The sequence below is a fragment of the Condylura cristata genome, unplaced genomic scaffold, assembly GCF_000260355.1.
Source record: "Condylura cristata isolate star-nosed mole 26May11 unplaced genomic scaffold, ConCri1.0 scaffold00027, whole genome shotgun sequence".
NCBI lineage: Eukaryota > Metazoa > Chordata > Mammalia > Eulipotyphla > Talpidae > Condylura > Condylura cristata.
This window is the reverse complement of record NW_004567128.1, coordinates 2,149,513-2,175,040: the sequence shown is the minus strand read 5'-3', so window position 1 is coordinate 2,175,040 and position 25,528 is coordinate 2,149,513. Positions and strand designations below refer to the sequence as shown.

Sequence of the window (25,528 nt, the reverse complement as noted above, 5' to 3'; positions counted from 1 at the left end):
CATCTGGGCGAATATTCCTTCTATCTTCTGTGAGAACACTGAGCCCTGGAGAGAGCAAATTCTTTATTGCAGGCCATATGGGCGGTGCACACGGGGGCAGGCCCTCTCCTCCATGCTGGGCGCCCAGCGTGTCCAGTCTTAAGCACCATGTGATCTTGCAGTGTCTTAGCTGTGTTCCATGTCACAGTGGCCAGTGAGGACTTCGGGCAGATCTTTGTTACTCACAATGTCACCCTGAGACCAGGACCACCACTGCAGCTGGGAGCCGATTAAAAACTGCAAAACCTCCTTTTCCGTTCCAGATCTGCTGAGCAGAATCACTATTTTCATAACAGTTTCTAGTGACGCAGCCACACATTACATTTGGAAAGTCCTGTCCTAGGCATTTCTGAGACCACCCCGACCCAGTAATCTGAAGGTGCCGACAAGCACTGTCCCCAGGAAAGGGGGCTGCACCCAAGCAAGCAGGAACGACTGCAGCGTCCTCACGGGAAAGAAAGCTTCCGCGTGCTCCCGAAGTCCACGTGTAGAACAGTGTAGAGGCATGCAAGGGAAGCCGGGAGAGCAGTGGACACAGGTCTGTCCAAACGTGGACACTTTTACAAGGGAAAGTGATGACCATGACATGGGGCCTTTCAGCTGCCCTCCAGAGACTGGCCACTGTCCTCTCCCTTACAGCACCCGAGTGGTGAAATATTAGGTTTCTCTAGTCTATAAAGTATGAAGGCCAAGAGATGGGCGGTTAAATCCTAGTAAATAAAGAAGACGAATGTTGTTTTTCTATTCAATTATTTTATGGTGCAAATATTTACTTAGCCCTTTCCTTCTTTGTCAGCTAGTTTATAGGCTATGGGGGTTCAGAGGTAGACTTAGGACAAACGTTAACAGGACTGGAAAATGCCCTTTAAACTGGAAAGCAACAGAGTAGGGAAATGTGATTGTAGGATGAGAACTGCCCTCCTGGAAAGCATAAGTTGAAAGCATCTTCTCTTTGGAATCCCTTATCTTCAGAATGATAGAGTGGAACTTTTTTTTTTAAGATTTATTTATTTTTGCATACAGAACTGGGGTACAGGCCAGAGGCTCAGGGGCGGTGAGAGGCTTCATCAGAGACAGAGTGGGGAGCAGAACAGGCAGATCGACAAAGTTCCCGTTGAGGGGAGCAGCGAGAGGTCTGCCAAGCTATGTGGTCACCTTCGGGGCAGGCGGGAATCGAACTCATGCAGAAGCAGCTGTAGCTTCTCAGTGCAGTGTTTTAACCTGCTGCGCCACCAGGGAGAGCCAGGAACATTTTTTTAATTTAGAAATTTTCAAACAATGTGAGAGAGGTTCGTGGAAGATGAATCCAGATATGATAATCAAGGCAGGTTGGGACATGACCAGGAGTATTTTTGCCGGTGTCAAAATCAGTGTGCCCTCCCTCCTATGCCTCCTGGGTCTTCTGACAGGTAGGGAGGGGATTCAGGACTCAAAGGGGTCTGGGGAGAACTGGACACATGTAAGCTTTGGAGTTCATTGTCTTTTGTGGGGTTTAGAGTGGAGTATTTATCCTAAGGGGTTGTCCACTCTGAGCTGTACCTCATAAATGAAAAGTACAACGTGTGCATCTTCCATGCTGAAAAATAAACAGTAACTAATCTTCTGTAAACAGTAATGTAATACGCTTGCTGAGATTTACAGATGCATCCGTTTAGATAAACAGTAAGACTTATTGATAATTAGCCCTTATGCAAGACCCACAGCCATGTTTACAGCCCAGGAGAGTTAGTTTAGGAACACCACTCTTCCTCAGTGCCTAGAAAGGAGCCACGTAGCACACAGTAGGAAATAAGTGGGCCATGTAAGTGAATCAGACAGCATTTCAGAGCTGCTGAACGAGGAAGGCAGGTTTCGTCATTCCTGTTTCAATCTTTTTCTCAGAGGGCAGAATTGCTCCAAGGCAGTGTCGAGCGCCCAGGTCAGTACAGGAGACAGGGCAGGGACAGGCAAGGACTGACCTTGTGGCTTTGCCAACCGTCTCTTCTATTCTGGTTTTGCTTCCTTCATCTGGAGACACAGATGTGCTGGCCTGATAGGGCAAGAGCCTAAAAGCCCCAGAGATCTGGAGGTAATAACATCCTGGTCTCTCACATTTCCGGGGTGATTCATGGCCAGCCGCACTCCAAGATGCATCCGTCCTCGAAACCCTACCCTGGACATGCCCTTGTGAAATAGGCTTACCACCCAGAGCAAGGAACAAGACTTGGCAAATTATAGACAACCTTGCTGTTACAGACCCTACCTTGTGAGCTTAAAACTCGCTAATTTGAAAATCAGAGCAGGCTTTTGTTGTAGCTCATTCCATAGGAAAGTGCTGGGTCATGCTGGCCTTGTGATAAGAGATCTTTCCCACATAAGTTCAAATATGAGCAAGCACGGGTCCCATCTCCCCCATCTCAAAACTGAGGGTGTCTGCCTTCCTGTCTGGAGCACAGGCCATATGCCTTCCCCAGGGACTGCTCCAAACCCCATCATCTCACTGTCCTCCACTGCAGCTGCCCCTGGGCACACTCACCTGTGTCCTCCAGCCAAGGCCGCTCCTTTGAGCAAACCTCTCCTGAAACTATCGCCATAATTTTTACAGCTAGCCCTGTTGGAAAGACGGTTCACATTCATAACACCATCACTACTCATCTCTGTCCACTTCTCAACTCTGCCGGTGGACTCCCACATGCTGCCCCCTCTTGTGAATCTTTTCCCCAAGGTCAGAGAAGACCTTGTCACCAAAGTCAACAAGATAAGTACCTACTGCATTTCAACTATGCAGCTTTTGGATGGAACCTTCCCCTCTTTCCCTCCATTTCCACCACGCATTTCTCTTTACTTCTCTCGGGACCTCTGAGTAAACGTTCTGACCTCCTTTGCAGGCATTTCCCCTCATCTGCTCCTTATGTCATTTCCTGCTTCCCACATCATGTGCTTCACCCTCTTGTCAGTTCTGCAATGCTGACTACTATTTGCTTTGTTTGAGACTCTTGTCCTTTGCAGGGAATAGATAGAGAGTGAAGGCCTGGGTATTGCAGAAAGTAGACCTCATTGTCAAGTTACAAGGAAGGGAGTGTAAGAGAAGGAGGACACGTTAGCCCTTAGGGGGTCTGGAATGCCACTGCAGCCCACGGGAGCTCAGCACTGAGCAAGATAGGAGCCGTTAACCATGCTAGACTTTCACCATGGGTAGATTCAGCTTCACTCACTCCTCTTTCAGACTCTCGCTCCCTCTCTCTCCCTCTCTCTCAGCACCGCTATCCCTCATTGCCTGTCCTGCATCTTTTATCACTTCTCTCTAGTCTCCTATACTCTCTCTTGACTTCCCTTTCTTTTTTGCATCCTATTTAGAGTGACTTATTTTTATGTCTTGCTCTTTTTGTAATTGTTATGCAACTAAACTTCATCTGATATTGTATGCATTTTCCTTCTTAAAACAGTCCCAGTAAATGAACGGTTTGACCACAGTTGACTAAAAATAATAAGGACCCAGGGACAGGTCATCTACCCTTCATCACATGGGGAAGGTTGAATATCCAAACAACTTCAGACCTCTGGAAGGAGGAGGGAAGGGGAAATGACTGTTGGGTAGGCAACTAACAGAGGCAGCTAAGAATGTCAAGTAACTTTCCCAAGGTCACATGGCTAATCATTGGTAGAAGAGAAATTCCAACTCAGGTTGTATCAAAGTTAGTTCAGTAGACTTATCTTTATCAACTGGACTTAGTTGGCAGTTTACCATTGATATTCCATAGGAAACTCCTACATTTCTGGGATAGGACACTGATCCCATTGGGACAAATGCTTCCCTTCTGTTGCTTCATTATTTCTCTTAATGGAAATGCAGATGGTTAGCAGTTATCTCTGCTTCTGTGAGAGCTGTTTACATGTAGATAAATGTTACACTCACTGGAAAACAGCAGGCAGAGCAGAATAGCTCAGTGTTACGTACTTGGCCACAGGTAGTCATGTGAGCTAATGAGTGTTGGTAATGTTGTTCACTGAAACCAAATAATAAAACAGGTTGTGAACTGGGCACATTTTTTTTAACAGGGTCTTTATTATAGGCTAAATAAGAGTCAGGAGTTATACTGACCATACTTAGGAGCAGGATTATTTGGCTGTCTAGAGCTAATTTGTCGATTATAAATAAGTTTGTCTTGTTATCAAATGAAGTTTCTTTTTCTAACTGTTATTCTGAGTAATCATGTATTCCTAATATAAAGAAGCTTCTTAAAAATAAATTAGATTTTTCTGACATTTCTAATTCAGGTTTGTCTCATGGAAGATGGGTTGACACTACCACATTTTAGAGTAAACAGACGGTGCTTTGAGGTGGACCAATACCATCAGCTGTAGGAGCACTTGCCCTTCATATAAGCCGAGATCTGGGCAAGAAAGGAGGGAAGGGTAACTTATTGGGTGTGGCTGCCTATTTGAAGTGATGAAATATTTTAAGATGTGTTGTAGTGATGGTTCTATAACTCTGTGAATGTACTTAAATCTGCTGGGCTCTAAACTTTCCAGTGACGGATTTTATGGTATGTGAATTATATCTCAATGTTTGAAAAAAATATATAGTTTAGGACCCAAGCTTGAAAAAACAAATCAGTCCTGCTTGGTATTTCTAGCTTCTCTGTCCACAAAGAAGACACTTACTAAGAACATCACAGTGTCCCTATGGCTGTGCTGGTCATGACTTGTAAGATATCCACCATAATCCCAATAACTTAAGTGATTTATCAGCCCAGGGGAGTAAAGCAATATTTCACTCAGGCAGAATTTGTGCTCGAGGGACCCCATATCTGAAAACTGCAGCAACTTTGGGGAAAGGAAGGACAAACCAGAACCATAACTACTTGGATGCAATGGGTAGAAACAGAAGTCTAATCAGCTGACCCTAAACCATAGATTAGAGACCAATAAAGACCTGAGCCAAATCATGAGAGGTTAGGACACAGATTTTCTAACCCTACCCCTTGTCTAACTTAAAAAAGAAAGAATTTCCCACCAGATGAATGGGAGAAAAGCCAAGAATCCTATGAATCAGAGCCCTTTGGACTTCATCCATCCCTATTGCTCCGTAAGTGATTAAGTCCAGCGATGAACCAGTGTCTATAAAGGTGACGCACTGTGTGTGTGTCTGTCACTGGAGATTCATGAGAAAAGGTAGCCAAAAGACAGTGACTTCCCCTTGCAGTTGGGGGTTTGCTCATGAGCATGGAACCATTGCAATTAAATTCCACAATAAAATACTCAGAGACTGCAGGAGAGAAAGCTCTGGCATTCTCAGGTGACCTGAACTATCATCTGCTGGCAGGTAATGCCACTATGCTGAAATTCCCCAGCAATAAAGGCAAAAGTGAACTAATGACTGGTGCAGGCTCAGTTAGTCTGAAGTGCATGGCCGACATGCAAGAAAGAGGTAGGGGGGTTTGAAAATGTCCTTGCCTTGCTCAAACACCGCCACATCATCTTCCTCTTCAGTAAAAACCAGTGTTTATCACTCTGACGTCAAGATACTTGCAATTAGGTTAGGGTCAGACGCCCTAGTGAAAGCAGTCAAACAAACAGGCCCTACACCATACTAGAGTTTTCACTGTTGACTAATCATTCTTCATTCTTTACCCTCTTTGATCCACTGGAGGAAAAGTAGGAAGTTCACCGAGCAGCAAGTGGCTGGTGGGCACCCCTGCTTAGTGTTGTGGGGAATGGGAAGTGTGAAGCACCTCACTCTTCACAGGGGGTAGACTAGCCCAGGGGCTCTGGAAAAACTGGCTTCACCTCCACTGTCTTCAAAATAGGGTCAGCCTAAAACAGTGCTGGCCTTCGTTAACAACACGCCGTGAATCCACTTATTGTGGAGCCTCAGCCACTATATGCCGCCTGGCGGCAGCCTTCTGGTTTCCCACTTCTAAGCAACCCCTTCTCCTTCAGTGAGGCCCTCCCTCCTCTTCTATTACCATGGAATACTGACTTAGGAGAGTTGGCTCAAAGGGGTGGACCTCAAAGTTCCTGTGTCTGGCACTCACCCACAGCAGGGGCCCTTCACACCACACTAGGGATGGGTGACCCCTGCTTATTTGAAGAACCTCTGAGCATTGAGTCCCCCATTCTTGCTTCATCGTGACCACTGCTTCAGTGGGGCTGGCTAACTCTGTTTTTGTAAGGATCCTAGACAGTGAATATCCTTCATCTACTCACAGACTATAAGTTGCTAATAGACTCACCCGATATCCAACATGGCATCATTAGCTCTGTGTGTCTGTGTATGTGAGAGTATAAACTACTTGAATTTTTAATTCATCAACTTGAGCCAAACTATCTCTTTGCCATTGGAGAGAACAATAATTCTGCACACAAAAGTTCCATTAATTTGAGAGGACTATTATGTAACAATGAGTCTCTCAGTTGATTCGAACATGATGTTACCGAGGTTCCAGGTTTAATCTTGATTGAAATTCTTTCACTTCCTGTCCCACAGCTGAGCGTCTCCATGCTTTGGCTGGAGGGCCAGTTGAGAATATGGATAAGCCAGTATAACTCACTACCCAGAACAAGAGCGCACAAGTACTCTTTGTCCACAGCTCAGACTTAGACCGTGGCTCAGCTTCTCCTCAAGAAAAGGCACAAGCATTGCTGTTCAGATGAAAACATATCTGCACAGAGCATTGTATGAGGCAGTCTAGTGTGTGTGCATGAATGTGCACATGCATGTGTGTAATGTGTCACTGCCCATGTGTCACACACACACATGTGTGGAGGGAAGGGGCAGATCCATTGCCGTATGAATGGTGACAGCAAGATATGCTTGCCATGAGTGCTAGACCTGTTATAGGTTGACCTGCGCAAAGCTTGATGACAATGACCACTCAAGCATTTCTGGAAGAGCAAGGTGGGGAAGTGCCCAAGTGTCTCCCAACGTGTGGTCTACAACCGTGTTTGTCAGAGTTGTTTGGGCCTCAGCAGGAATTTTCCCACAGAAAGGATGTTCTAACTGGCAGGATCCCAAGACCGCCCACAAGTCCATTTAACTATAACAGAGCTGACAAGCACTGTCAGGCTGGAGTTGGCTTCCAAGTGGGAAGTCAGCCTAGTATTAATAGCACAATCGCAGCTGCATTGTGGGGCCAGCGGACTTCTAATGGTCCGGCCTGGGAAGCGAGGCACTCGCAGCGACTTCCATGGGAAGTGGATCCCGTGGTGGGAGTAGTGGGAAGGGAGGATCGCGGTGGCCTGAGAATGTGGCTTCCCGCTTGCCCCCTTCTGCTCTAATTGCTGCCAATGCCAGGATCCTGCTGCGGAGACGGAGGTGATCTTAGGGGAACCTTTCTCCTGCCTTCACAGCTGGGGAGAGCCTGCCCTCGGGTCCAGCTTACTGGGGTCGCCTCTTCCCATGTACAGGAGATTTGTAAGTTGGGTATTTCTAGGTCACCTGCCATTCATTGTGTAATATAAATGTTTAGCCTAACAGCTGCTCAGTCAGATAAAATTTTATGAGACTTTTAGGTTGATTGTTATGGAAGAATTTTATTCATCTTGCCTAATTTCAGCCCCGATGACGTTCTTGTGCTTCTCTAACGGGTTAAAGCCATTATTTTTAGACAAATGGAAAGGGTGTGCGTGGCTGTAATAAACAGGCTGTTTTCTGCCTTCGGGAGGAAATGGGAGAAGTAGGTGCAATGCAAGTGTGTGGGGGGTGGAGGATGGGGGTGCACTCATGCCCATGTGCGTGCGCAGTTTGAATGTGACCCAAGTGTATGTAATTTGAATATGACCCAAAGGTGTGTTGTTCACACTAACACATGCTTTAAGGATTCAAAAACTGTATTTGTTTTAAAGGGAGGTCTTTCCCACTAGTGTATTTGGATGTATTTCAGACCCCACTGTTGTGTGTATCACAATTATTAGAATTAAAACACTCCCCTCCCCTCCCCACCCTCTCTTCTCCCTTCCCTCTTTGGAAGCTCTTTGAATACATAACTTAAATAAACTATTTTTTTACTTAAATTTAAAAAAAAAATCCTCTGGAGTTTGAATTGCGAATATGGAAAATATTTTTTCCAGAAGATTTTCTAAAGGACAATTACATTTTGGGGTTACAGTATAGAATTATAACACAGACCGTTCATAATATTAAATAAGACTCCACTGATAAATTTAGATTGTCTCTAAAATATCTTGTTATTTTACCCACCCCCTAATTACGTATTTAAGAAAACAAAACAGAATGCATAGGATTTTCAGAGTGACAGGTCCATTTGGAATTATTCTAACCCAGTTGTTCATTTTGTAATGATGGGAGCTGGAGACCAGAGGGATTAGCTGACTTGAGCACTTAACCTTACTACTGTGGGTGAGGACAGAGCAGGGAGGGAAATGGTAAGCGACAGTGAGCAGTCAGCGGTTTTTGAAGGTCCTCTGTTTCCTGGATTCACTTACCTCTTTTCATTTCATCCTCACAATAGCCTTGCTAGGCAGTGGGTCACACCCCAGTTTTATGGGTGGCTCCTGAACTGCTCAAAGCCGGTAGGCATTTACGAGGTACAACCCCTGACTCCAAAGGTCGTATGTCTCCATTGTTAGCAGGCTTATTGCCAGGTCTCAGCCTAACCCCAAATCTAAGCAGCACCCCTTCTTTATACGTGTATGTGTGTAATATGTCAAGAGCATCTCCATCTACCACCCTGGTTACTGGATCTGATGGGTAGGAGTCTTGGGTATTGGGTCCCCTCACTTTAATTTTTCTGAAAAAGAAAAAAAGATTGTCCTTCTCCACTAGACTTGATAATATTCTAAAATGTGTCTATATGCAATGCCTCTGTTCTGATTTCAAAAATATATATTTGAAATGTTTAGCACTTTGATTTAGTTCTAAAGAATAGTATACTTCTTTCTCTCATCCAGTGGCTCATCATTCATTTATTTCTTAATTCATTCAGTAAATAGGTATTGGTTGTCTGCTACAAGCAGACTCTGTTCTAGGCCTTGGAGAGACAGCTCTGAACAAGACAAACACACATCCCTGCCCTGGTGATGCTTTCATCCCAGTGTGTCAGGGGATGGTTGATAAGTAGCAGAAAGTAAAGTCAGTGAGATGATGAGGTGTCGAACAAAGCAAAACAAACAAACAAAAAACAGAAAGCAGAGAAAGAAGACATCAGAACGTTGGGCTAAAGCTACGCATAAAGGATTTCACAGAGAGGGTAACGTACTATCACATTGCTGGGCCAGTGAAAATGCTGCTAGGACTCACAGGCACTGTTCTCTCACCTCGAGGGCACTTAGAAGGACACCTCACCCCATCCCAGCACTTCTTTCCCTGTGGAGAAGAGCCTCCTCTCTTTTCCAGGGTCTCAGAGGAATGAAGATGGTGTCCTCATGCATATTTCCCATCTGCACTTCAAGTGTATCTGCGGGTTAAATGAGACACTTCAGCGGGCCTGGTGACCATCCCTGGGGGAAATGCACTGGGAAGTGCAGACCTCGCACCGTCTTCACAGAGTTTCAGAGCAAAGAGTGTCTCAGTTGGAAAATATGAGCAAACACCGTATAGCATCCACTGAGGCAGCCATAGGCTGTCCCCCTCCAAGACACTGACCGCTCCTGAAGTAAAACACATTCTCTACTCCTGAAGGCAGCGTCAAATGAGTACACATGAGTAGTAATGGTTTCCTGAAAATTGTATGAAAAGATACTCTCCTATGAAGACAAACTGATGGTCATAAATATTCACCTTTCAGGAAGAGGTCCACAAAGGTGAAGTGTGTACACTGCCCCGCCCTCGTCTTCATGGTTTTCTAGGGACATGGGGCTCCCCGTGGGGAATATAGCTCACTTAAAGTTTGCATTCTGTTATCTCTGGGCTGGACTTAGACTTCCACACATGCCGGGGGTGGGCCATGGTGACCACGCTGTGCGCCAGCGTGCACTGGGGTGGAAGGAGATTCTCTTGGCCCTTGTGCTCTCTAGCAAGTGTCATTTTCCCTTCTCCCTTCCAGGAGGGAGTTCCTTGGGCATTCCAGTTCCTTCACGTGCCTGTGTCGCGTCCCTGATTACCGTGATGCCGCGGTGGATAGTAAGGACTTTGAGCTTAATGAGCTTCCTAAGGAAACATGAATATAGATTGAAGTGCGGTGGATGCGCCGCCGAAGTTGAAAGGAAGTAAAAAGATGGTTGCCCAGGCAACCATCGCTGTGCGCATGCTGTGTTATTACTTGCAGTTTCCCCACGTTGTGGTCATTGGAAGGGAAACAAAGAAAGGATGGCAGAAGGTCTCATTTCAGTTTCGGAGGCTGCCGGAAATAATATACTTTATGCAGATACAAAAGCATGTCCTTGTCTTAAAATTCTGGAAAGTCTAGGGTTGTGAAATGAACTAAAAATTGGCTAATACTTTGTTGAACTAGAAATCTCCTTTTGACTTTCCATTGAGGTGATTACTTTTAAGGACCAAAAGAAATTATTCTTTTATATTTGTAGTATACAACTCAGGTTTGTTTCTTTAAAAGTGGTTGAATGCGCTGTCAACAAATCCTCAGAAACAGCTTTTATCTAAGAAAAGGCCAGTTCCAGAGACCGTCAAACTGATATTTTAGCAAGATGTTAAAATTATCCGTCATGAACACATCCTTTGTTAAATTTCCTCACATCAGTTTTTTTTTTTTTTTTTTAAAGAAAAGGGGACAGTTAGTATTGGCTTCTAATTGCTTGGTTGGTATTAAAAGAAAAACATAATGTAAACACATACATGCATAATAGCAACAATATAAAAAGTCACAGAAAATATTTTGTTTTGTTCAATCACTTATTGTTAAGTTCCTATGGAAAAAATTAGATTAATGCACTGGGACTGGAGTTAGGCAAGTTTTTTTGTAAAGGGCCATGGGATAAATATTTTAGGCTTTTGTGGCCAGGCAGGTTTTGTTACGACAACTCAAGTCTGCTATCAGAGCTGGCAGCAGGGGGGATGGTGGGAGCCGTACAAGCCAGGCTGTGCTGAATTCCTCTGCACACACAAAACAGGCAGCAGACTGGCTCGGGCCACGGGCTGCAGGTCGCCTGCCCTACTCAAGAGAAACTTTGTCCTGTCCACTTACCGGACTCCGATCCACATGTGAGGGAGTGACTCCAGTCCATTGGCTCTTTGAAAAGATGTGTCTAGAAGGCTGCCCTCTCACCTGGTTTCTGGAGATATTGGTTAGACAGCTTGAGAGTGGAGGCACCTGGCGGTGTAGAAGAATACAAGCAGATGTTCTATACTGGGTTGCTTAGTTTCTTGCTGGTAGAATATTTGATGGAAAGAAACTAATAAGATTTCTTTGCATGCCCCAACAGGGGATATTTAGCGACGGGACATGTCCCCGTATCACGACTTGGGGGAGGGCACGACTGGCATTGAGTGGGTAGAGATAAGATGCTGCTCAGCACCCTCCAGTCTCTAACCTCCCAACAGAGAATTCTCTGGTCCCGAGAGTCAGAAGTACCCCAGTTTAACCTCTAAGTGCTGAACTAAAGTCTCTGTGATTTTAATCCATGGTTCTTTCCCGAATTCCAATTGCTAGGTTATTCAAATTAGTCGTCCACTTATCGCTGCTAATGAAATATATTTAAGTCGGTTGCTCTTTGATGCTAATATGCCTACAGTGACTTTTTCGTTTATCAGGAACTAGGTGATCTTGAACACACGAGGATAGGCAGGAGTCCTCACTTCCACATTTGCCATTACTTTTGTCAGAATGCCAAAACGATCACAAAGCTGGCAAACAGCAACACAACACAGCAGCAAAAAGAAGAGCCACTTCTCAACCAAAGTATATGTATCAGCTCAAATAAGAATGTAGATTACATAAAGCAGTGGGTCCCAAACTTGAGCTAGTTTTGCAACCCCCCACAGAGCTTGTTAAAAGGCAGACTGCTGGGTCCCCTCCCCAGAGGATCTGACTCCAGATGCAGGGTGGGGCTTACATACTTGCATGTCTAATCAGCTTCTAGTGAGATGGAAATTTCTGGCCCTAGGACCACACTTTGAGCATAACTGATGTCAAGTATGTTTGTAGGTTAGCCTTGCAAATGAGTATTAACCTCAGGGCCAGCTATTAAACTTACAAGTTAATATTCTTAAAATTACTTCATGGTAGTATACAAATATCTTAGAAATATGATGCAGGAAGTACAGTCTTCTAGTTCTATTACAGTCCAGACTGACCCATGGGAGGGACTCCTTCCATAGACTTCTAAGAGTAGAGGTAGCTGCACAAAGCTTTGTGACTGGAACAAGTCTCGTGATAAGAACACATAGCTCCCCATCTGCTCAGCAATGAGGAAACGCCAGGTCCCTGAGGCATTTCAAAATGCACGTGGTCAGTGAGAAAGTCCATGCTTTCTGTGGTACCTGTTTGCCTGGTGCACATTCTTTCAACTACATGGCAATACTAAAATGAAAAATGGCCTGAGTAGAATTTTCTTAACGTTGGATACAAGGATGGAGGGATAGCTAAGATTTCTGGGAATTGTATTGCCTAGTTATAAAATAACAAACTTAATTCCTGAATGAATTGGAATTTTGGCAAGGTGGTTAACTAATCTTGGAATTAGGTGCGGAATCTTCACTCTGATTTAAGACTAAATCCATTATCTGATCAGCTTGGGACACTTTACCTACCAATAATAGTAACTTAGATGGTGTGTTTTGTGATTTTCCTAAACTGCCTAAAGTTAGATATTACATTGTATTTTGTAGCTAAAAAACCTAAACCCCAAGAAGGCAGTATGCGAGAGTTACTTGCACCCCACCCCCACCCACTTATTTTCTACAGCAGGACTCATGGGAACCAGGGTATGTTCTCATTTCTGCCTCTTGGGTTTTTTTGAATCCTTGAATGTGAAGACTTGGTTATTTCTTTCTAGGACCTGGCACACTTTCTAGCACCTTCTGAGCAATAATTAAGTATGCTTTCAGTGAACTTTCAAAGCTAGGTCTATAAGAAGTCTGTGCATGTCTGATTTCATGAACTGGAAGTCATTTATTTCAGTCTCATTTAAGTATAGGGTCAGCTTAAAGAGTCCTAAAAAGAATCCTGTTTCTGCTGTCCAAAGTGCAATCTTTTCATTGTGAACTAGGAATTCAGAAGACTCAAGTAACACTACGGGAACAGTTTCCAAAAACTAGGCGCTTCTGCCCTGTTGGGTGGATGGTGTGTGTGGTGGTCAGCAAGGGTCAGCTTCCCAGTGGGTAAGTACCAAGTCTGTAGTGTAGAATGTAGTCTAAAATGTAAACTGCTAAGCAAGCAAATAAAATCTAAGGGTTGAAGAGTGAACCTATTAGCATGGGCCTGCTGTTGACTGTTTAAGAGCAAACCCGGAGGTTGCTATGGTGTTGACTTGTGCGTGCATAGCAACAGAGGGAGGCAGTGATTCAGCTTGATAAAAGGAAATGAGTTCACCATTTCCCTTTCCCCATGTTGGAGCCAGATACCCAAGTATTTCATTCTGAAAGGGTCCATCCATCAGCATGTTCTAATGGATAAAAAGCAGTAGTGAAGGTGAGGGGAAAGGTCACAAGATGAAATTCTGTGTCACGTGCTTACATTAAGAACGTAGCGCACATCCAAAGAATCTATTAATATCTCTGCCTCTTATTTTCCCTGGATAGAATGGGGTTTCTCAGTGACATGGTGGGTGAATACACAACTGTGACTAATCATTTGGCAAAAGACAGCAATTTATCAGCCCAAATAATTTTGTTCTAATGAAAATTGATCGTGCTATCTTTTGAAAAAGAAGATGCTGTTTGGTTGTGAAACTATAATTCCCAGTGTGGAACGGCTCTCCAGGGAAGGGGTAGATTTTGCCAGCATAATATGTGAAGTTTAGTTATTAGTCATTAGCAACTGCACAAAGTAGAGGTCAGCCGTGGGCGTAGATGTGGGCAGCACCATTATGAAATCAGCCACAGACACCGCACTGCCGGGGTGAGCCAATGCAAACAGCGCTAAAGGTCAGCAATAAATGTGGACATTTTATCACGTGATTGTTTTAAATATTCTTTTACCACTGTGTCTTTTCTCGTATTGTTTATTCTGCACATCTTTATTTTGTCTCTGGTTTCCTTTCTTTAAGCTGGTGAGAGATGGGGAGGTAGGCTTGAGTCAGTACTTGACCATGAATACAGGAAGTTCATTGACCCCCACCTCCACCCTGCCAAAGCCCGACCACCATGGAGCTTGGATTATTTTTTTTAAAGATTTATTTATTTATTCATACAGAACTGGGGTACAGGCCAGAGATGTGGAGGGTGAGAGGATTCACCAGGGACAGAGAGGGGAACAGAACAGGCAGATCGACGAAGCACACTGCTGAGGGGAGCAGCTGGCGGGTCAGGAGAGGTCTGCCGCGCCCTGTGGATCTTCTCCGGGGCAGGCGGGGATCGAACTCATGCTGAAGTGGCTTAAGCTTCTTAGTGCTGTGCTGTAACCCGCTGCGCCACCAGGGAGGGCCCGGAGCTTGGATTCTTTGATTTCTTCTGGGTTGACGTGGGTTTTGAAAACACAATATTTTTGCTTGCTAGTTTGTTTTTAAATTTGCACACAGTAAAATTCATCTTTGTGAGTATACAGTTCTATGAGTTTCACCGATAGCTAAAGTTGGGTAACAAGCACTAGCACCAGGCTGCAGAAGAGTCTTGTTGCACCTCCTTCCCAAATTCCCTCATTTTGGCCCTGTCTAGTCACACTTCCCTGCACCCCCAGACCCTGGCAACCACGAATCAGTTGGAATCTTTCTCTTTTGACTTCCTCCTTTTCCATGCACTTTTGTAGCACCACTTCATGAGTGTCTACTACGGACTGGACTCTTGATGAAGGCTGGGGATGAAATGGTAAACAAGACTGACTTGTACTGTTCCTGGCAGAAATAAGATAATAAACAATAGAAAATCCATCATTCCAAGCTGTGGTAAATTCTGAGTAGCAAAGAATTTTCCTGTGATAACAGCTATCAGAAGGCGGAATCTAATTTTTGTTAGTGTTTTTGAATGTTGCTCTGAGGGTCTGCGTTTAGTCTGAAGGCCAAGGGGAAGCCAGCTGTGTGGCGTGGGCAAAGGTTAGGGGTGCACACGCCAGTCGTTCCAGGCAGAAACAGATGCATGTGCAATGGAGGGGCCTGAAGCCTAGAGGGAGAAGGCAGCAATGGCAGGAGCCTAGAGGGAGAAGGCAGCAACGGCATGCCGTGCTGCAGACAGAGGCCGGCCCGGGCTCACGGGTCCTATCCATTTCACTAGGCGACAAAGTCAGCAGACCAGAACGTCTCCGACCGGAGGTGATCTGATGGATGTATTGCGCTCTGTGCAGAACGTTGATTGATGGACAACAAGAATGGACTCCGAGTGGTCTTTGCGCCATGGCAAGCGTTTGCTTGCCGGAGGATTAGTTTTCAGTGGCAGTGTGGGCATGAAGACAGGACAGAATTTAAATGGATTTTAGGTATTTGATTGGATATGGGACAGGGAGCTGGTGATGGAAAAGGAGGAATCAAATGCAACCCCCAAGTTCTTGCTTGAGCAACTGCATGGGTGATGCCATTACTGATCCACACAGTATATTAAGAAAAGACCAGATGGAGGGGGCATCAAAAGTTGGCTCTGGGCTATCTTGCAACAGAGAAACAGGTTAGACATCCACGTAGAGACATAAAGCCCACAGATGGATGGGGGCAGCAGTGTTAGGGTTTCTTCATGCAGCTGCAGACATGTGTCATGACTTCACTGTAACTATTTACTACAGCATTAGTACAGAATTGAAAGACCTACTACATAGATATTTGTATGTAAATATAAATATATTTTCTACATAATTGAACTTATAGCTATTTGGGTTTTTTTTTCCTCCAAAAAGAAATCCCGTGAGCATAACCGAGTAGCAATGGAGGCATAGAGCAGGACATGTTAAGCAGTCTAGGGACAGGTAGGCTCTAGGAGTCCTGTGGAGAGCTTGAAACCTCTGTTACCCCATGAAAGAAGGGCTGTCAGAAGTAAAGTGGATGTGTTCTGTGCTCATCGTCCTGGGATCTTGCTTGCTAGCTCAGAGGCGTTACATGGACAAGCATGTGGAGATTGTGCAGGGATTCTGCTGGGTTCTGTCATTCCCTTGCAGTGGCAAGAGAGTCCTGCAGAAATGATGCATTCTGGGTCTCACTGGGGTCCGAGTGAGGGTTGCTTGGGAACTGTACAGGGAACAGAACCAGACCACCCCCAGACTCCTTCCCAGCTCTTTTGGATTGAGTCATCTCAAATTGCCATTACAGATCCCAAAATGGCCACATATTAACCATTTCTTACCAGCTGGTAAAGCCTCTCAGTGTTGTGGGCCAGAGCAGAGACAGCTTGTTCCCGACTCTGCTTGACTAGTATCTTGGGGGGAGGGAGCCAGCATCATCCATTTATTACCTTCCTTTCCCAGTGATTGTGTGAAAAGAAAGGAAAAGGCCTTCAAAGCTGAGGTGATTGTCTAGACAGTCTTAAAATAGCTGTTTCCAGGTGCAAAGGAAGCAGCAAAATGCAGACAAAGCATGAGGGTCCTTTGCCAAAATACAGCGTATTTGAACTCTCATAGGCTCCCTGGCAAAAATGGTCAAAAGACTGAATCCTGATAATTATGAGCCCAAGTCTAAAGTCACACCATTTAACTTCACACAGAGGCATTCTCTGGGTGCTAAATTAAATTTCAAATTTTTGAGATAATTATTTGGATAGCACAGAGCCAACATAGTTCAGGATAGAACAGTTAGCTGACAGAAACACCTATGCATGTTTTGATCTAAAATGTGCAGAAAATGGACTTCAGTGTTCTCTTCACTGAGAATGCCATGTAGTAAACATGATGGTAGTGTAGTCAAATCCCTGTCCAGTCATATTGCATTTGATAGCATTGGTGCAGTGAATGCATTTGCATTGAGTCAAAATGCATGTCTACTTCAACAAACTGTGATATGGTCCTACTGTAGAGTATAATTTGGCAATAAAAAGGATGAACAGTTGATACAATCCACAACTTGGATGAATTTCAAGAGCCTTATGCTCTGTGAATAAAGCCTGTCAAGAAAGGGTTCCATGCTGTGTGATTCCATTTATATGACATTTTTGAAATGACAAAATTATAGAAATAGAAAACAGATTAGCGATTTCCATATTTAAGAAGGTTGTGGGTTGAGAAGTTGGTGAGAGTAGCTATAAAAGGGTAGCATGAGGGATCTGGGTCGGATGGATTATTCTATGTTTTGACGGTTGTGGAATTCACAAAAATCTACCCATGTGCTAAAGTTGCACAGAATTAAATACACACAGATTCACACATGCAAATGAGTGTGTGTAAGACCGGGGAACTCTGAGTCAGGCCGTGGATGGTCTCCATGTCCGTTTCCTGGAGACGTCAATGTACTCGTGTCAGGCAAGATGTCACCGCTGGGGGCACCACGTGAAGGGGACAGGAGACCTCTCTGTGTCCTTCATGCAGCTGCAAATGAAGCTGCCATTATCTCCAAATAAAAAATAAACAAACGTATTTTCTCCAAACCGCTGCAATTGGCTCAAAGCTTGGATGTTAATGATGGAAGAGAGGCTGGAGCTAGTCATGCCACCAGATATCAGCATGAAGGAGACCTCTGCTGTCACTGGCAAAGCAAGCAACGTGGAATATCTGCGGGCAGAACTGTGGACAAGGGAATGCACGTACCGTTCAAACAGTTCCGACTGCTCAGTGATGGTTTGCATTGTCGCATTTGCAAATGGAGGTGAATATATGCGTGTGTCTCTGAGATTCCGCAGTACTCAAGATATAGGAGTTTACCACACATCACAGGGCTGGTCCGTCATGGACTGGGCACTTGAGTCCATTCAGAGATGGCACAGTTTTGGGGTTAGTTCTAAGAGGTGCTTGTCCATGAAGGTAGTGGCGTTAGCTTCTCAGTGTTGTGCTTTAACCCGCTGCGCCACCAGGGAGGGCCCGATGAAGGTAGTGGTAGTAGAAAGAGCAAGCAGTGGATCTGTAAAGTCCATGTAAGGGCACCTTAGCTAAACTGTGACCATCGGCGAAAGAAACTGAAATGATTAGAGTGACAAGTGCACATATCACTTGGAAATCCTCCTGCACATAGGTGTTTCATTTTCGGCGATTTAGCAATGTGCTTGATTTTGTTTGTTACATGGTGCCTCAAGGCCTGTTTTACAGTGAGCCCTAGCTGGTCATCCGCTCTGATCAGTTTCATTTGTTCGGGGAAGTCCACTAAACACATCGTTACCCATTGCCTTACCCTAGGCAACACTGGGTGGGGGAAGACCAGGATTAGACCAAAAGTGCTTCTCTGCGATGGCTTCAGGCCTCTGTAATAGTAAGGTGGAGGAATAACAGCAGTAACTCGGTCACAGGTAGACAGCGTGTGAATCCCCGCAAAGAGCTGGTTAGTGGGATGAAGTAGGTGCCTTTACTTCGCAGCTGGCAAGACCTTGTGTTCGTTCGGCCTGGTTTAATCACAGTTTTACTCTTTTTCTTCTTTTACTTAATAACTGTTCTGAAGTGCTGGCTAGAGTGAGACCTTGTCTGCAGAGCTTCGCACATAGTCGTTTGTGTTAACTCTCAAAGCAATTTCGGCTCCATTGCGTTATAAAGACTAGCAGAGCGAGGGTGAAGGGCTAAATTGCCCAGTCACACAGCCAGTCAAGTACAGTGTCCCTCTGGGATTCTCCTCCAGGCACCAGCCTCTGGGAACAGGCCATTGACAGCTGATGGACTACAGCCTGAGACAGGCTTGCTGGAGGAGACTGAGGGAGCAGCCGGAGGAGAGGCTTGCATCTGCTTGCTCTTCGTTCTTTCATTCAGTCTGCCACAGATGTTCTGTAAATGTCAGCCACGCTTTTGGGGCAAATGTCCTGACCGTAGCCCCCATAAAGTGTTTGGGGAGAGCAGCTACACTCGGGAAAGGGAGGGGTCGTCCACGTCAGCATGGGAGAGGCACTGGAGTGGCTCCCCAGGAGGGCAGAGGGCCCTGCCTGGCAGGGAATCTGGGCTGGCTGGTCCAGCAGGAGTCTCTCCTGGAAGAGAGTGTGTGATCTGGGCTCGGATGCCAGGGAAGTGGCTCACAGGGTGAGTTAAAGAAGGGAGGAAGGGAGCAGACCAAGGAAATGGCCCTACGCCAGAGGGAGGTCGAGGTGGGCCGTGCGAAGTCCTGAGATGCTACTGACTGTCCTTTCACCTTTGGAGGAGCTATGGGAAGTTCTCAGCAGTGCACTCATCTCAGTGGACTTTGCTGGCAGTGAACAGGAGGGGGCGGGGAGGCCTAGGCAGGCCAACCAACCTAGCCCAGGAGTCCACGCTATGCTTGAGTGTTTTGAAAATGAACGGTAGTCCACCCGCTCATCGCACTCCTAGGATCTGCTCAAAAGAGCAATTCTATTCTAGGTATGTCTCCCAAGGGGACAGGCTCCACATGAAAAAGATATTTGCCCAGAAGTGTCCCCTAAAGCTCGATTCACAATAGCGAGCAAGCAAAAGCAACCCAGAGGTCCGTCAGCGGTGCCAGGCGAAGCTCGATAGTATAGCTGTGCAGTGGACCAGTGTTTGGCCTTAGAAAGGAATGAGGCATTACTCCTCATGCCGCATGAGCCAGTGACAGTCCGCACAGAGTGTATGACCCCACGTGTGGGCAACACCCTGAACAGGCAAGTGGAGAGGGAGGACACGCAGCAGGCACTGCCATGGGTCGCACAGAGGGAGCTTGAGCGAGATTGCTGAAGCGGACGCTTAAGGGGGTGCCGGCTTTCCCCTGGGGGTGGCCACACCGTTCTGGCACTGGACAGAGGTGGAGGCTGCCCAAGAATATCGATGACTAAATGTCCCTGAATTGTATACTTAAAAATGGCGAATTCTGTGTGACTTTTGTCTCAGTGAAAACAAACAAACAAAAAACTCTGTGGGCCTCGACCAACGCAAGGATCAGGAGCAGACGGAAATGAGGGACTGCCCTTCAGAGCAGCCATGGGCAGCCGTTTATGCACGTAGCTTGGAGAGGAGGAGGCTGACTTCAGGACCTCCGCGGATGCAGGGCTCAGAAGACTAGTTCGGGTTCGAGTCTTCATTCTGACTCTGCCCCCTACTGACTGCGGGTCTGTGGGCACATTTGCCCACCTCTCTGGCTGCGCTATGGGGAGAGCAGTCCCGGTGCTGGCTGAGAGTGGCTGCAGCTAGTGCGTGACATCAGCCCCTGATGCGCTGGAGGCCCACAGCTAACATTTGGGGAATGTGTGAACCTGGAAACGATGGCCAGTTCTTCTTGTGAACGTACTGGAACACAGATGCAGCCCTCCAACAACTTGTTGGAAGGAGCTGGGACAGAGAATAGGGATAAGGATGAGCTACTTGAACTACTTAATTATTAAATTAATCTATGCCTTAAAAGAGCCATCAGTTTCATCGCTTATACTTTAATATTTTTTTTTGCAGATTTGGTTTTTATTTGTTTACGCATACAAGAACTAGAAGAGTGAGAGGATTCCCCAGAGACAGAGTGGGGAGCAGAACAGGCTGATTGAAATTCACTGCTGAGGGAAGCAGCAGGGAGACAGGAGAGGACTGCTGCGCCCTATGGGTCACTCCCTGGCTGGGGCTGGAACTCAAACTCATGCCTCAGTGGCTGGAGATAGATTGATAGTCTGAGACTTTAACCCCTGCACCACCAGGGAGGCGGAAGTTCCTCACTTGATTTCAGATCGGTAAGAGGAAAATGGATCCCAAGTTTCTGATGTGCCATTCTTCCATTTGTCCTGGCTAGAAAACAGCTAATGACAATAGGAGTGTTAGATTACTGACAGTTCAAGCGGTACTTGGGACCTACTGAAAAGGAAAGCTCTGCTGTGGAGCCTAAGGCCCTCTGCATCTAGGAGAGAAATGATGAAATCACTCCCTCTCCCAACGGCAGGAACAGTAGTTAGTCTGGAGAACAATCTAGTGGTAGGTTCATTTTCTTTAGATTGAACGGAAAATTGCATAGAAATTAACATTTGTATCCACCCAAACCTCAGGTGCTTCTTAGCAATGTCAGGGCATCAACATCACACTAAATTTTGACATAAATCACCGTGAAAGTATTTTGTACTGCCCCCATTCCATGGGGTACGGAGCTGGTCCACCAAGCCATCGAGACAAACTTCTGTCCACATAAAATAGTAATTCTCAAATGTTTGGGAATGTCCAGATTGGAAATGGTTTTAGACACCCTTTTAGTCCTTCTGCCCTCATACAAGAACACCATCACCAATCCAATACCAGAACAACAGCATTTACAAAACAAAAACAGTTTTCTTATAAGAGATTCAGTATAAATTAGCAGTGGACATTACTTGGAAGGATGCCTTGTGCATGCACGGTCAGAGAAGCAGGCCGGGTGCTGACCAACTCGGGTGCACTGTGCCCATGCTTTGACCATGCCCGTGAAGTGCCTGCGTCTACTGGAGTAGATTAGCCAAAGCTGTGTGTAGTTTCTGCCGTCATCCAACCTGTCATAAATGAAGACCTAGTCTTCCTCTGGTGAACTAAGTAGCAGCTTCTCTTTGACTCAAAACTCCTAGGCACCAGTGTGAAGCTAGACTCAGATATAATGCTTCATGCCTTTTGCGTCTGCATCCCTGGCACCGAGGGTTTAGTAACCTGTCACTGAATGAACTCACAAGCACTGTGATTGGTAGAGTGCTATTTCCTGCTTTCCCTTTGGTACCTAGATGCCATTCTCTTTACCAACAGTGCCCCCCTGGGCTGTGGCACTCACTAGGTGTGCCCTTCACGGGGTGTTTACCATTCCAAAATCATTTACTATCTTGCAAAATATCTAAAGTTGTCAAACCCCAGCTACTAGAGGGCTGAAGTCAGATGTCTGAATGCAAGAATCTGGTTAAAGTAATTCACACTAAAAGGTAATTGACTAATACATTTCCTGGACTATTTGAAATTCAAGAGTAGCTTTTCTTTTTCTTTTCAAGTCTTTGCAGTGGAATGTGTGAGCAAGATTTTGGTCTTATTCCTAACAGGAATGAATGCCAGATGCCCTTTGCATAATTCAGCTTCTCACTCCTAACCCATTCAGAAACTGTAACACCTAGCTCCTGAAATGTTAATGATCCATCATCTAAAGAATATCAGAGACACTTAGGAAAGGCAAACACATGGGAAACATTTTTTTTTTCCTTCCTAGCATGAAGTTTCTATTTTTCTTTCCTTTGGGTGGGCTAAAACATGGGTAATTTACACAGTGCTAGTCCCTCTTGTAAAATTATAAAGTCATTTATGTTTAGGGACAGGGGTTGATTTTTTTTTACTTGCTGTGTACTTTTTGTGTGATCAATGGATTGTTTGTATCAAGTCTATACCACGATTTAATTAAGGGGTCTACCATGACATCAGTTAGTTAATGAACTAGTTGTTGGAAAAGGTTTTATTTGGAAGAGAAACTATAAGCCACTAGGAGGGATTTTAGCCGAAGTTTAACAAGTGCTTAGTTCATGATGAGGCACTCACAGCTGTAAGCAATCATATTACTCTGCCTCACTTATTTTCATGGAAAATGAAGATGTTTACTTAGGGCTGTTGAAAGTATGATTTTAATAGTGACTTCTAAGCAATACAGAATATCACTTATGGTTGACATCAGCTGGGAGACAGGATACTTATTCAAACTTGCAGCTTAAGCTTTAGCTGTATAGATTTTTATGATGTATTTTTCCAAGTCTGTCAAGTGATTCCTGTTTTACAGTGAGGGCATGGCCTTGACTCAGTAGCAAAACACACACTGACTGCTTAAATAAGGTAGGTTTCATTCAGGCGAGTAGTGCAACAATGGCACATTTGGAGCTGTTTCTACTGTCCCCTTAATCTTCCATTGTGTTTCCTGTGCCGTGAAATGCCAATAACAGCAAGATGTGGTAGTTGAAATTGTGCTTTCCACGGAACAAGGAAACCTGCCTGGTAAAATACTACATGCTCTCCAAACAGGGCTTCTCACCACAGTTTGAGTTGGCTGCTTCTGGCTTTGTTGTGCAGGCTAGAGCAGGAAGTCCCTTCTGTGGAGAGCAGGCTGCTCACCTCAGTGAGGTTGGCATTTGGGCCAGGTCACTCATTCTTTTGAAGGGCTGCCCTGTGACTGGCAAGGTAGTTAGCGCCTTCCTGGTCGCTACCCACTAGATGCCAGGCGCTCCATATGCATGCCCCCTCACCTTCCATGATGGCAACCCAAAGTAGCCCAGACATCTCCAAATGCCCTGTGAGGTGTGAAGTCACCCCATTTGAGAACCACTCATCTAGCAAGCGCTGCATAACTTTTTTTTTTTTTAGGAAACTTGGTTTGGGGTGGTGTTTTTCTCATTCAAGTAAGATGTATTTTAGATCATTATAATTTCAGTAATAATTGTCAAGTAATTGCCAAAGTTAAAATGTAGGCTTGAGATGTTTGTCTGCAATGTGAATAACACAGTGGTAATATTTTCTGAGCCAGTAATTTCTATGTACAGACTAGCAAAGATGCTTTCCTGACTGGTGCATTTAATTACATAAAGTATCTTTTGGTGATGCAATAATATGATTGCATTTAGTGATAACTGAATCATCTTTATTAGATAACTATAAAAGAAAAGAACAATTTAGAAAAATAGTAATTGCTTTCATACTTTGTTATTTATTATTCAAGTAGGCATGTTGCCTTCACTTACTTGCTCAAGAATTAGTCTTAAAAAATGTCCAACATTTTCTGGCAGATCTGAGTAATCCCTCTGCACTGTCCGTGAACATGCTATCACATTTATAGTCATTGATGAGCATTTTAATCTCTCAAGATGTATGACCACTAGTCAGTGTTGTCACATGGTTTTAACTAAACTTAACCAAGGAATTTTGTTCTTTTTCCTTATTTGTAATATTCATCTCTCAGGTTAAAAAAGCTGGAGATAAAGTTGACTGCCTTTGGCCTGTATATAATTTTTCTTGGTCCATTTTACTAGCAAGTTCTACTTTGATAGGCAAACATCTCATTTAAATGGTCACTTTAGTTGAGTATGTGATAATCTTTCCAGATGGGATGTTTGTCCCAGATCCTCTCTTCTCTGGTGCCTGAGCTCATTTTCTGGAGCCGTCATTTTAACTCCAGCTCCTTCAGAAAGACTTTTCACTAAGATCCAAGCAGCTCTGATATTGGCGGTGGATTGATAGTAAGCTGGGAGTAAAATGTTTCACTCCATTCCTGTGTAAATGTCTTTGAATTTCTGATGCCATTGTGTTCAGAATGACTGTTTTATGTTTTCTTTGTGCTTGTAAAATTTGAATTTGAACAGTGCGGAAATTGCTAAACTGCAGTTTTAGGGGATGACAGTTTAGAGGGTGATGGGCACTTAGAACCAACTGATATAGCTTATTTTTAGTAGGACTTCATTTAATTTGAAAATGAGTGTGTGTGTGTTGTGTCCAGTAAGTTCTCTTTGTGTCACATTTGCAATAAGCTAATGTCGTATGTTGGGCATGCCATTGGTACCAAGACACCAGAGACTTGCACTTAAGAGCTGCAGCTGCTAAAATGCAAATTTTAATGTTGCCACTGCCTGTGGACTCTCTCTTCTGTGATCTATTTGTAAATGACAGCTGTATCTCAGTATCCACTAACTATATCATTCATTCAGTGACTATTTTCTGAAACGTTTACAATTGCAGGCATTTTGAGTGCAGAATGAAAGCAAGAGGATCTTATAAATAAGTTGAAATGAAAATCTGAGTGTGTGTTTGTGTGTGTGCAGTATCCATCTATTCAGTCCCAGGATTGAGCTGGCTATCCGTTGATCGATTGATAGATTGATCGATCGAGAAAGTGAGAGAGAGGGTTTTCATGCACTGACCAAAGCATATGTCGTTATTTTCACCATTAGGGCACAGTTTCCCCCTTATTCTCCATGTATATTCTTCCCCTACCCTAAAAGACATTTGCACTGGGTTGTGGGTGACCGTAATTGAAAATCATGGCAGTAATGAAATCCATCATTCTTGGGATTATTCTCTCTTGTAACTCATTAACTGCTCTCTCCAGACTTTCTTTGCTCTGACTTCATTAAAAAATATCACCTCCCTTTCAACATCTGTATTTTGCTTTCTAGAGAAAAATCCTCCCTTTCTCAAGGATTTGAATAAATGGAATATGAAGTTTATCCTAACTGCACCAGCGCAGTGACTTCTCTTTTGTCCACCCTGAATTGTTTACTCATTAAAATTACCGATTGCATTTCCTTGTGTACATGTCCTTGTCTCCCACTAATTGGTCCCCGCTGAGGTCTGAGACAACACAGCCAGTATTCTTTCACTGGACCCTGAGGAGATGCAGGCCCATCTTTTATGTAGGGTAAGGTTGGCATCTGGGGAGCTGTGTTCCCATTGCAGGCTGAAGACATGAGCCAACACAACCCTTAAAGCAAGTCCTGTCGAAGGAA

The 25,528-nt window shown here is 44.7% G+C and overlaps 1 protein-coding gene across 3 annotated transcripts in view; it reads left to right on the top strand.

Annotated features, from left to right (window-relative positions):
- ARHGAP6 (Rho GTPase activating protein 6) overlaps nt 1-25,528 on the top strand; it is a 357,916-nt gene that overhangs the window by 207,335 nt on the left and 125,053 nt on the right. Inside the window, exon 1 of one of the 3 annotated variants that reach the window (XM_012730355.1) lies at nt 7,273-7,435. The exons of the other annotated variants lie outside the window; for them this stretch is intronic. Within the exon in view, the coding sequence (XP_012585809.1) occupies nt 7,421-7,435 (15 nt within the window). The 5' untranslated portion in view covers nt 7,273-7,420. Of the gene's footprint in view, nt 1-7,272; nt 7,436-25,528 lie in introns of those variants that run through there. 3 annotated transcript variants of the gene reach the window in all.